This window comes from Ichthyophthirius multifiliis (assembly GCF_000220395.1).
Source record: "Ichthyophthirius multifiliis unplaced genomic scaffold scaff_1120509250694, whole genome shotgun sequence".
In the NCBI taxonomy this organism is placed as follows: Eukaryota; Ciliophora; class Oligohymenophorea; order Hymenostomatida; genus Ichthyophthirius; species Ichthyophthirius multifiliis.
In genome coordinates this window covers 1-11,795 of record NW_004086515.1, presented here as the reverse complement: position 1 = coordinate 11,795, position 11,795 = coordinate 1, and the positions used below count along the sequence as shown (strand labels likewise).

Genomic DNA, 11,795 nt, shown 5'->3' with positions numbered 1-11,795 from the left:
TCATTATATTTACATTTTGTTGCTTTAAATATTTATGTTTATACAGGAGCTGGAGCTATACTATTTAATACAGATGTATCTTTAATAGGCTATATATATAATATTAATTATATATATATATATATATTATTGTATTTCTAAAAAAAAAAATAAAAAAGACATCTGTTGGATTTCTTAATTCTTCCTAGCCATGAGCGAAATAACATTTTATACCAATTTAACAGGTTCCAGCTTTTATTTGGATAAATATATAAATATTTTTAAAAGTGTAAATCTTTTTTTAATTATTTTTTTTATTTTTTTTTATTTTTTGTTGTGTTTACAATTATTATTTTTATATATTTTTTTATAATTTTAAATTTTCGATTTTATTTTACTTGTTATCCAATGTCTACATAAACTTGTTTTATATTTTTATAGCATTGCAGCGTATGTTGGTATCATTTTTTATATATATATTTTTTTTTTTTTATTTTAATTTTTTTTTTTTTTAAAAAAAATTATTATTAATTTATAATGAATTTATATTTAAAATGTTCTTTTTTTTATATGAAAATTAATTTTATAAATTATATATATAAAATATTTATTTTAATATTATAAAAAAAAAAAATATAAATTTAATATTAATAATTTTGATTTGTATTAAATAAATTAATTTGTTCTTTTATTTTCTTTTTTTTTTATTAAATTATATATATATATTCTTATTTTAAATACTCTATTTATTAATAAACTTATTATTATTATTCATTTTTTCTTTTTTAAAAAATAATATTAAATATTTAAATAAACTTAAAATATCAATTCTATATCTTAATCAATATACACTAATATCTTCATTTTAATAACTTTTTAATTCAAAAGTTCAATAATTTATTTATTTAAACAAAACTAATTACTTTAGTATATTCAAAATCTAATTTTTGTAAAAAATTAATCTTTTATTTTAAATATTATTAGCAATCATAAATATTAATTTCAGGAAATATATTTAAGTTTTTTTCTCAATAATTAATAAAAAAATAAATTTTTTTCTTAAAAAATCATGTGTATCAGACATTAATTCCCCCCCCCTCCCCACATCCCACAAAAAATAATTTTTATATAAAACTTTAAATTTCTATTTATATTATCAAATAATTCAACCTAAAATATTTAATCATATATATCAAATTTAATAAAAATCTCAATTTTAGGGATTAATATATTTAAGATATAAACTTTATTTATATTTATTTATTTTCTACTACTTTCATAAAATTTAATTCTCTTGCAAATTATAATTTAAAAAAAATACATTTTAATCTTATAATAAATAAAAATATAAATTTAATTTATAGATTTCTTTTTCACAATCAATTTAACTTATATATTCTATTATAACATAAAAGAAAATATTTATTTTTAAAGTTATTTTTGTTGTAATTTTTTTAATAAATAAAAAGAGAAAAAAAAAAAATAGACGGAATCAATAATATTTTAAAATATATAATTTTCTTAATTAAATATAATTTTAAAATCATTTCTGTATAATAAAATATAAATAAATGAAAATATAAATATTTAAAATTGCACTATAATTAATGAGTAAATAGTATAATTTAAAATCTTTTATATAAATATATTTTTATAGATTTATATATTCATTTTAATTTAAGTTATAGTTTAAATACCTCAAAAAAACAATATAGTATTATTGCAAATAAAAAAATAGATGATAAATATATAAAATATTTTATATTAATTTAAAAAATAAAATATTTAATTTTTAAATATATATTTGACTTATATATTATATTATAAATATAAAATCTAATAGATAGAAAAATATATTGATAATTAATTATTTATTAAAATATAAAACAAAAGAAATACTTTAAAAAGAAAACTATATTCATTTTTATTAAAATAATATAATTAAATAATACATTTTTAAATATTTAAAAAATTAAAAGTTAACAAAAAATTGTATTTATATAGATGAAAAAAATTTTAAAATTAAATTAAATATTTATTATATAAATTAGATTAGTACTGTTTTTAATTATTTATATAAATTAATAAAAATAATTAAAAAATTTAAAAAAAATTATAAAAATAATATAATTTTTGAAATAAATAATAAAAAAATTATATATATTATTATTATTATTATTATTATTATTATTATTATTATTATATTTAATATTATTATTTTTAATACGTATTTTTCTTTTATTTAAATATATCAATAACATATATTATTATTTTTATATATATTTTTTTATTATTTTAAAAAAATTAATATTAAAATTTATAATTTTATACAATTCTTTTTATATTATCATTTTTAATATTTAATAATTTCTAATTAAAAAAAAATAATATAATTATCTAAATTTATCATAATTTTATAATATTAATAACTAATTTATATATTATATTTATATATATTTTTATTCATAAATATATTTCTTTTATTTTTATGATTTAATTTTTGAATTTATTATTTTTTATTTAATTATAAAGTTTATAAAAATTAAATCTATATAATAAAATCAAAAAAATATTAAATTAATAAAAAAAATAATTTTTTATTAAATAAAATATAATTCTTGTTTTTTTCTTAAATATATACCATATTTAAATGTTTGAAAAAATTACACTATTAATAACATAAATATAATATCTATATTTATAAAAATTATTACATATAAAAATAAATTTATTTATCATTTAATTTAGTTTGTATCTGAATAATTATATATATTTTTATATTTCTTATTTAAATTAATCTAATGTTTAAATATATTATTATTAATTAAAAAAATAAAATATAATATTAACTTTTATTTTAAATAGAAAAATTTAATTAAGATTGCATCTTGGAGCCACTATTTTTAAAATAATAATTCATTTTTTTGTTTTATAAATTTATATTAAAAATAAAATATTGTAAAAAAAAATTAATAATAAATAATATGATTAAATAAAAATATTAATGCAAAATTATTTTATTTTTATTAAATTAAAAAAAAAAAACATTAGAAAATTAATTAATTTTTTTTTTTTATAAAAATAAATTAAAATTTGAAATTATTTAATATTTTATTGAATATTTATATTATATATTTAAAAAAATATCATAATAATTTCTCTTTATTATAAATTGTAATAATCTATTATTTTATATTAATTAAAATAAAAAAAAAAATTAATAAAAAAATATTATTTGTTTTAAAATAAATATATATTTAAAAAAATATTATATTAACCATTATAAAAATAAAATGGGTTGCATATTTTTTAAATAAAAACAATTAAATTAATAATTTGATTAATTAGCAGAAAGTAACATTAAAAGAAAAATAGTAATAATAGGTTTAGATGGAGCAGGCAAAACATCTATATTAAATAATTTAAAAATTCAAAAATTTACCGAAACTGTACCTACAATAGGACTAAATATAGAAACAATATAATATAAAAGATTACAATTTTTAGTATTTGATGTAGGTGGAAAAGTAAGATAACTATGGAGCCATTATTATGATAATTTAGACGCAATAATATTCGTTATAGATTCTACTGATAAAGAAAGATTATGGTAAATAAAAGATGAATTTAAAAAATTAAATGATGATTTGAATTTTTAAAATTCCATAATTTTAATTTTATTTAATAAGTAAGATTTATAACAAGATTGTATTGAATTTAAAACTTTAGTAGAAGAATCTGGAGTTAACCAAATTATTGAAAATGACGTAATTATTTAAAAATGCTCGGCAAAAACTGGGGAAGGAATATTAGAAGGAATGGAAAAACTTTTCAGTTATTTTGTTAATTAATAAAAAAATAGTTAAGAAAAGTAAACTATATCCAAAATTAATGGATAAACTAAAAACGGATTATTTTGAATAAATTTTTTTATTAATTAATATATATTTATACATATTTATATTTAATATATATTTTTATTCGTTTAATTTTTATTGTTTTAAGAAAGTCTTGTATTTTTAAATTTATATTTATATATGAATAAATAAACTTAATTAATATATATATAAAAAATTATTAAATTTATTTAGTAATTTTATTGTAATATTAAAATATTAATAAAAAATAAATTTTATAAATATATATAACATATATTATTATAATAAATTAATAAAAATAATGTTTTATGTACAATAAATTATTGTATATTATTAAATTAATAATGTCAAAGAAAATAAAAATATAAAAAAATAATAATTATATTATATTATTATTATTATTATTATTATTATTATTATTATTATTTTTTTTTATTTTTTTATTATAATTAAATTATAATAATATTTAATATATTTCTAATATTATATTACTTTAACATTATTAATTTTTTTTTTTAAGTATATTAAATTAAATAATTATTATTATTTTCTATTTTTTTTTTTTCTATTCTATATTTTTTTTTTTTAATTATTATCTTATTTTATTTAGATAAAAGTTTTTATTTCTCTTATTAGATTTTTATTTTGTCTAATTATATATATATTTTAAATATTTAATATCTATATATTAATTTAAACCTAACAATTATATCTTTATAAAAATAACTTTTCTTTTTTTATCTCTATTTTTTTTTTTTAATATTAAATTTCATGAAAGTCTTCTTTTATAATAATATATATTTTTTAATTTTATTTGTATTTACATTAGTTTGTTAATATTTTATTTGTTAAAAATTTTCTTTATTTTAATTATTTATATATTTTTTTATTTTAAATGATATTTTTTTTTTTTTTGTATTTATCCATAAGCTTGTTTTTATATTAAATTTTTATTCATTCATACTGTTTTTATTTTTTTATATATTTATTTTTTTAATTTGTAAATAAATTTAATATTCTTATATTCAAAAAGTTGAATTAATCTCCGTAAAACGAAAAAATTAATTGTCATTTTTTATTTAATTTTTAAATATTTTTCTTCTTTTATTAAATCTAATAGAAAAAATAAAAAAGTTTTAATATTTTTTTTAATTATTTTATTTTTTTAATCTAATAAAAATATATATATATATATAAAAAAAATTTAATTTTATTTATTATTGACATAAATAATTTTTTTTTTTTATTCAAAAAAATATTTTTAACAATAATTTTGCTTTTTTTGAATTTTAAAATAATTTTTTTAATTCAATTTTTTCATCTTCAAAATCTTCTAAAGAGTCAATATTATTAATGATTTTCTAAATAATATCTATACAGAATTCTTAATTTTTAACAACAAAATGTTTAATTATATTAGACAAAATCTTATCTTAAATTAAAATTTTTTAAGCATTTTTATTTCTAGAAATGACTTCTAAATTAATTAGAGCATTTTTTCTTTTCTCAGCTAAATCTTAATAAAGTTAAATTTTAAATCTATTTAAAAAATCTAGTAAGAAATCATCAAAATCTACATTTAATTCTAATATTTTTTGAAAGTTTTAATGTATAATATCTTTATCTTTTTAATTATATTAAAGTAAAATAGCACATAGTTCATTTAAATTAAATTAATTTTAAATAAAGTATATATATTAATCAGCACCTAGTATTTTTTTTGATTTTTTAAATATTTAAATAGTGATTTCTTAAATTTTATAACAATTCATAATTTAAAGAAACGATTTCAAAATAATCACATAAACTACTCTAAAAATCTTATTCTAATAGAATTTTTGGTCTTATTTTTATTTATTCATTTATTATTTATGTAAAAAAAAGTAAACTTTGTAAAATCAAACGGTCTTTTTTATCATTTTCATTATGGATTATTAAAGAAATTTATTTCATTAATTTTATTAAAAAATCTAAATCAAAAATATCATTTTTTCTTAAATAAATATAACAGTATTCTATTTAATTTAGATATTATTCGTTTTCTATTTATATATATTGCATTATATCTAAGAATAATATTACTATCTTTATTTTTATTTACTTTAAATGAGTTATTTTTTTACTTGGTAATATTATTATTAAGATAATTAATGATAATAATAAATATATTATGGCAGTTTGATTACTTTTTTTTTAATTTCTTTAATTAAATATATTTAATATTTTAAAGGATTTGTTCTAAAGAGTACCCTCGTCTGTCATTATATTAAATACTTATTAAAAATCTCTTTTTTCTTAATGCTATTTTTATAAAAATTGTTATTCATTTTATATTTAATTATCTTAATTTATTATTTGACAAAAATAAAATTTTGATTTATGAATTTAGTTTAAAGAAAGTATTTTTCTTAACATTTTATAAATTTTATAAAATATTATTTTTTATTTATTTTAAATAAAAAAAAAAAGATAAAAAATATATAAATTTATTTATTTATTAAAAAAGATATTTTTTTTTTTTTTTAAAATAATAAGAATAAAATTAAAATATTAGAAATTCAACTTATTATTATTTATATTGCCTTTTTAAAGTTAATCGATTGTACTAAATCAATTGATTTATATACTTATAATTGAAAAATATTTTTCTTAATATATTTTTCTTATTAAAAGGCATAAATAAAACAATATTATAGAACAACAGGATAAAATAAAAACAAATATAAGTCTTCATTTTATTTTATAGTGAGTTTCTAAAGACATTTAATTTTAAAATTTATAAAATCAAAATATGAATTATTTGTAAATATATATATAAAAAAGAAGAATTTGTCAAATATATAAGAAAGAAATAAACAAATAATATAAAAAGCTTATATATTTTTTAAAAAATGATAAAAGATATATCAGAAAAAAAAAAATTGAATATAAGAAAATATTTAAGTATAAAATTAATATATAAATTTATATATTTATATATAAATATATATATATATATATATATATATAATTTTTTTATTTATTTTAAATTAAATTTATATTAATTAAAAGATTTTATTAAAATTAATATTATTAATTATAATATATATGCTAATTTTATTTATAAATATATAAATGATTAAAATAATATATATTATTTAATTTCATCATTCTTATTTTTTTTCTTAAGATTAACAATCATTTATGATTTATTTATCTTATAAATTTTTTTCTGTTTAATTAGTATTTTTTTCTTAAGATTATTTTTATTCTTATACTTTTTCTATTTATTGTTAAGTTTGTACTTTTTCTTCTTCAATTTCTTTTTTTTCTTAAGCATCTTTTTCTTCTTAAGCTTCTTTTTCTTCTTAGGCAAATTCATCATCGTACTTTTAATAAATATCCAATTTCATTTAAAGATTTTTGATTTGTAAATCCCTTAAATTAATTTATTCAGCAAACAATGTTTCAGATTCTTTTCTATACCTAAAAATATAAAACAATTATAGATATAAAAAAATAAAATAAAAAAAAATTGATTAATAAATACATTTCAAAATTATTAGTAATTTTAACTAATTTTTCTTATTATTAACTAATTAATTCTCTCATTAATTCAACTTCTTCATTTTAACAATTTGGAATTTCTTCAAGACTCTTAATATATTCATCTTTTGCATAAATGGATTTTTTTAAAGACTCAATTTATTTCTCTTACATTAAAATAATTTTACTATCTCTTTCTTGACTTTTACCCAATCTTTTTTGTTTTGTTTTATATATATTTTTAATATTATAAGAAAAAAAAAATTAATTTTACATTTCTTTTTAGAATTTTTCAAACATAGACTTTTGCTCATTAATTAATTTCTCGTTTTTTTAAATGTCTTAAACTAGTTCTTAAATATTAACGTTTTTCGAAAGCAATTACTTTTTTAGATTTTAGATGATTTTATCTTTATCTTCTTCATTTAAATTTTCTTTATTTTAAATTTCTTAATTTTAATTATCTTAACTACTCTCGTCTTAAATAATACTTTTTAATAGTTAGGCTTTTTTTTCTAATTCGGTTCTTAATTATTATGTTTCATCATTTTTTTCGTTTATTATTTTCTATGTTTCTAAAGTAATTCTATATATATTTATTTTTTAACAAAAAAAAAAAAAAAAAAAAAAAAAAATTAATCGAAAAAAAAAAAAAAAAAAAAAAAAAAATTAAAAAAAAATTACAATTAAAGTTCCTTTTTTAGTGTTAACATTAAATATTCCTTCTCTAATGAAGATTTTTCTAATTATTATTCTAACATTTCTACTTGTTATAATTAAACTTTTTCCATTTATTCAGTTTCTTATCTATATCTATATTTATTTTTATATATTATTCATTTTTTATATTTTGTTTTGACAAAAAAAAATAGCTTACCTTTCAAATAGTTGTGACATTTATTTTATTTCAACTTAACTGTCTTTGAATTTTTATTCTAAAGTTTAGTATTTTTCTTAAGTAATAAAGGTAGTTTCTCCTGACATTTGATTCTTCTTCTTTTTATTGTTAGTAGTTATGTTTATTTTTTATTTTTATTTTTTTCTATTTAAGATATTATTATATATTTATATATTTTTTTTTAAAAAAAAAAATTTAAATTAATATATTGAAAAAAATAAGTATAATTTGAAAATTTTTTTAAAAAAATATTAAATAACTATAATATTTTTTAAAAAATAGATAATTATATAAATTTATTATTACATATACTAATTAAACTAAATAATTGTTTATATTATTATCTTCTATATATAATTATATCAATTTGGTATAAAAATTAAATTATATTTTTATTTAATTAAGTAAAACTATAATATTTAAAAAAAAAAAAATAGTTTATTAAAAAAATTTAGAAATTTAAATATGTATATTAGAAAATATAAATCTTTTTTAAATATATATTAAAAAAAATATTTAAATTAATATTTACATTTAATTAAATATCAAAAAAGTATGCCTACATTTAAACTCAATAAATATTCGAAAATCAAGTACAAATTAAAAAACTCTAAAGTATTAAATATAAGCTCTAACAATAAAAAATTAAAATAAAAAATTTAAACTAAAGAAATATAATTATAATATTTTTATAATTTATTCGATTATAAAAAATAGTATTTATTAAATATAGAAAAACCTTAATTTTAAATAGATAACTGTATATATTATTTAGTAGTAATATTAATAAATACAAAGACTAAAAATTAAAACCAAAAAATAAAAATAAACTATAGAGAAAAAAAAAATTAAAATTTAAAATTAAATTCTGAATATATTTATATAAATGAAATTATAAAATAACTGATTATATATTAAGAAAAACAATTAGATTAAATACTAAAATAAAAAAATATTTAGATAAGTAAAAAATCAGATGATATAATGTAGAGCATAAAAAACTTTAATATATAGAATTTGGTTAATATAAGGCTACGATAAAGAGAATAAAGAGAATGTTGAAAAATATTGTAGAATTCTATACTTTAAGTAATATATTTTGATAATAATAAAGACAATAATAATAATAATAAAAATAATAATAATAATAATAATAATAAATAATAATAATAATTATAATTAAATAACTATTATAAAAATTAATTAAACATTATATTTATATATAAAAAATATATTATTTATAAATTATTAATTTTTTTTATTTTTTTGTTATTTATATATTATCATTAAACCAAAATTATTTTAATATCAATATTTAATTTTTTTTTTATATATTATTTTATTTTTTATTTATATAAATTATTTATATTATATATAATCTTTAATATTTAATTTTTTTATTAAATATAAACTAGAAATACATTACTTTTCACAATTTATTTTTAAATTATATTTCATTATTTTATTAATTTATGTTTTGTAAATATTGTATATTTTAATATTTATTAATTTAACTTTTTGATATTAATTTAATTAAATTTCTTTCATATTCTTAAACTTTTTTTAATAAATATTAATATAAAGATTAATTATTTTCATATTATTTACTTAAATTTTATATTTGAAAGTTTGTATAATTTTTATTTTTTCTTTTTAGATTTTCGTTTTTTATTTGTAATAATATTTCACAATTATCAAGCAAGATTTCATCAATCTTTTTTTAAATTATAGTTTTTAATCATTATAATAAAAATTATTTAAATTTATATATTTTTGATAATAAATATAAAATACTTCGTTTGAAGTGAAATTCTTTTTTGGAGGATGATTTTTTATTATATCTTATGCTTCGTTCTAAATCTAATTAATCTATAATTAGTTATTCATATTAATTATAATATTTATTAAAATTTAAAAGCAATTAATATTTATTCTTTTTTTATTTTATAAGAGAAAAATAAAGATTAATTATATTAATTATTTTTATTACTAAATTATATATTTGAAAGTTTGTATAATTTTTATTTTTTCTTTTTAGATTTTCGTTTTTTATTTGTAATAATATTTCACAATTATCAAGCAAGATTTCATCAATCTTTTTTTTAAATTATAGTTTTTAATCATTATAATAAAAATTATTTAAATTTATATATTTTTGATAATAAATATAAAATACTTCGTTTGAAGTGAAATTCTTTTTTGGAGGATGATTTTTTATTATATCTTATGCTTCGTTCTAAATCTAATTAATCTATAATTAGTTATTCATATTAATTATAATATTTATTAAAATTTAAAAGCAATTAATATTTATTCTTTTTTTATTTTATAAGAGAAAAAATTATTAAATATATTAATTTTTTTTTTCTAATTTATATATAATTATATTTTTTATTTAATTAATATAATGATTTTTTTTTTTTTTTCATAATAAAACAATACAAGAATCCTAATTTTCTTTTTAAATTTTTTCTTCTTAATATTTTAATAATTAAAATGAATCAATAGCTTTTTAAATATAGTTATTTACTTTTAAATTTTAATTATATAAACATTCTTCTATTTTTTCTTACTAATTTAATAAATAATCTATTTTTTAATTTTTATAAAAAAGAACTTAATAATTATTTTTTTTCTTTATTTAATCCTATAGTTTATTAGGATTTATTTATTATTAAAATATTCTCACATCTCTAATTTTCTATAATCTACTAATTTATTTAATATCTTAAATTTTATTAGGTTTATTTAAAGTATTAACCTTAAATTTACTTGGCGAAAAATACAATTTTTACTCAGATTCTTTTAATTTATTATTAGTATTTATTTTAATCTATTTATTTTAATTTTATATATAATTTTTTATATTATTAATATGTTTATATTCTTATTTTTCATTATTTTCTTAATTATTATCTAACAAATTTACTTTAAGAATATTTTAATTATTATTTTATCTAATATGAATAATTTATCTTCCATATTTATTTATTTATTCTTTATAAATATTACTTTTTGACTTATTTATGTTATTGACTTTTTAAATTTATCCATTAATTTATGAATTTTAAATTGCACCTAAACTTTTAGATATTACACTTAATTTTTTATTATAAATAATTAATTTTTATTAGCAATTAATTAAGCTTTATTATAACTAAGGTTTATTTGATATTTCTTTTTATGAATTTGATTTTTTATCCTTAGTAATTTTTTATTAATAATTATTATATAATAAATCATCTAAATATACATTCAAATTTCTAGATTTAGTCTTTTACATATATTACTTTTTGCTTTTATTTATAGTGTATATTCCATTACTAGAACTCAATTTTAATAATTGCATTTTTTATTATGTTATTGGTAATTATATAAAAGTATTACTTTATAATTTTTAATTATTTCTAATTGTTGTATTTGTATATTTTTAATATTAAAGCATCTTTTTAAAAATTAAGGAATTTCTATTTCTGGGATTTACAACATGTCATACTTCGAATTTTTAAAGATTT

At 11.8% G+C, this 11,795-nt stretch overlaps 1 protein-coding gene across 1 annotated transcript, besides 26 other annotated features; it reads right to left on the bottom strand. All coding sequences in view use genetic code 6, as the record gives it.

Annotated features, from left to right (window-relative positions):
* Nucleotides 1–287: 287 nt before the first annotated feature.
* Nucleotides 288–312: a microsatellite.
* Nucleotides 313–443: 131 nt separating this feature from the next.
* Nucleotides 444–491: a microsatellite.
* Nucleotides 462–494: a microsatellite.
* Nucleotides 495–546: 52 nt separating this feature from the next.
* Nucleotides 547–602: a microsatellite.
* Nucleotides 603–2,064: 1,462 nt separating this feature from the next.
* Nucleotides 2,065–2,102: a microsatellite.
* A 38-nt stretch (nucleotides 2,103–2,140) lies between these two features.
* Nucleotides 2,141–2,198: a microsatellite.
* Nucleotides 2,199–3,218: 1,020 nt separating this feature from the next.
* Nucleotides 3,219–3,254: a microsatellite.
* Nucleotides 3,255–3,922: 668 nt separating this feature from the next.
* Nucleotides 3,923–3,961: a microsatellite.
* A 123-nt stretch (nucleotides 3,962–4,084) lies between these two features.
* Nucleotides 4,085–4,156: a microsatellite.
* Nucleotides 4,157–4,235: 79 nt separating this feature from the next.
* Nucleotides 4,236–4,309: a microsatellite.
* Nucleotides 4,310–4,401: 92 nt separating this feature from the next.
* Nucleotides 4,402–4,444: a microsatellite.
* Nucleotides 4,445–6,801: 2,357 nt separating this feature from the next.
* Nucleotides 6,802–6,862: a microsatellite.
* Nucleotides 6,812–6,866: a microsatellite.
* Nucleotides 6,867–7,140: 274 nt separating this feature from the next.
* Nucleotides 7,141–7,207: a microsatellite.
* On the bottom strand, nucleotides 7,171–8,366 carry IMG5_089810 (hypothetical protein; the record flags this gene model as incomplete). The annotated part of the gene is made up of 5 exons (XM_004035722.1): nucleotides 7,171–7,322; nucleotides 7,387–7,596; nucleotides 7,657–7,968; nucleotides 8,067–8,195; nucleotides 8,260–8,366. Coding segments are annotated over 5 exons (910 nt in total), but the record flags the coding sequence as incomplete, so codon positions are not given.
* Nucleotides 7,800–7,851: a microsatellite.
* Nucleotides 7,807–7,842: a microsatellite.
* Nucleotides 7,991–8,055: a microsatellite.
* Nucleotides 7,991–8,062: a microsatellite.
* Nucleotides 8,199–8,232: a microsatellite.
* Nucleotides 8,367–9,382: 1,016 nt separating the features above from the next.
* Nucleotides 9,383–9,460: a microsatellite.
* Nucleotides 9,461–9,580: 120 nt separating this feature from the next.
* Nucleotides 9,581–9,638: a microsatellite.
* Nucleotides 9,593–9,637: a microsatellite.
* A 220-nt stretch (nucleotides 9,639–9,858) lies between the features above and the next one.
* Nucleotides 9,859–10,660: a microsatellite.
* Nucleotides 10,628–10,701: a microsatellite.
* A 32-nt stretch (nucleotides 10,702–10,733) lies between these two features.
* Nucleotides 10,734–10,766: a microsatellite.
* Nucleotides 10,767–11,100: 334 nt separating this feature from the next.
* Nucleotides 11,101–11,127: a microsatellite.
* Nucleotides 11,128–11,795: the final 668 nt, after the last annotated feature.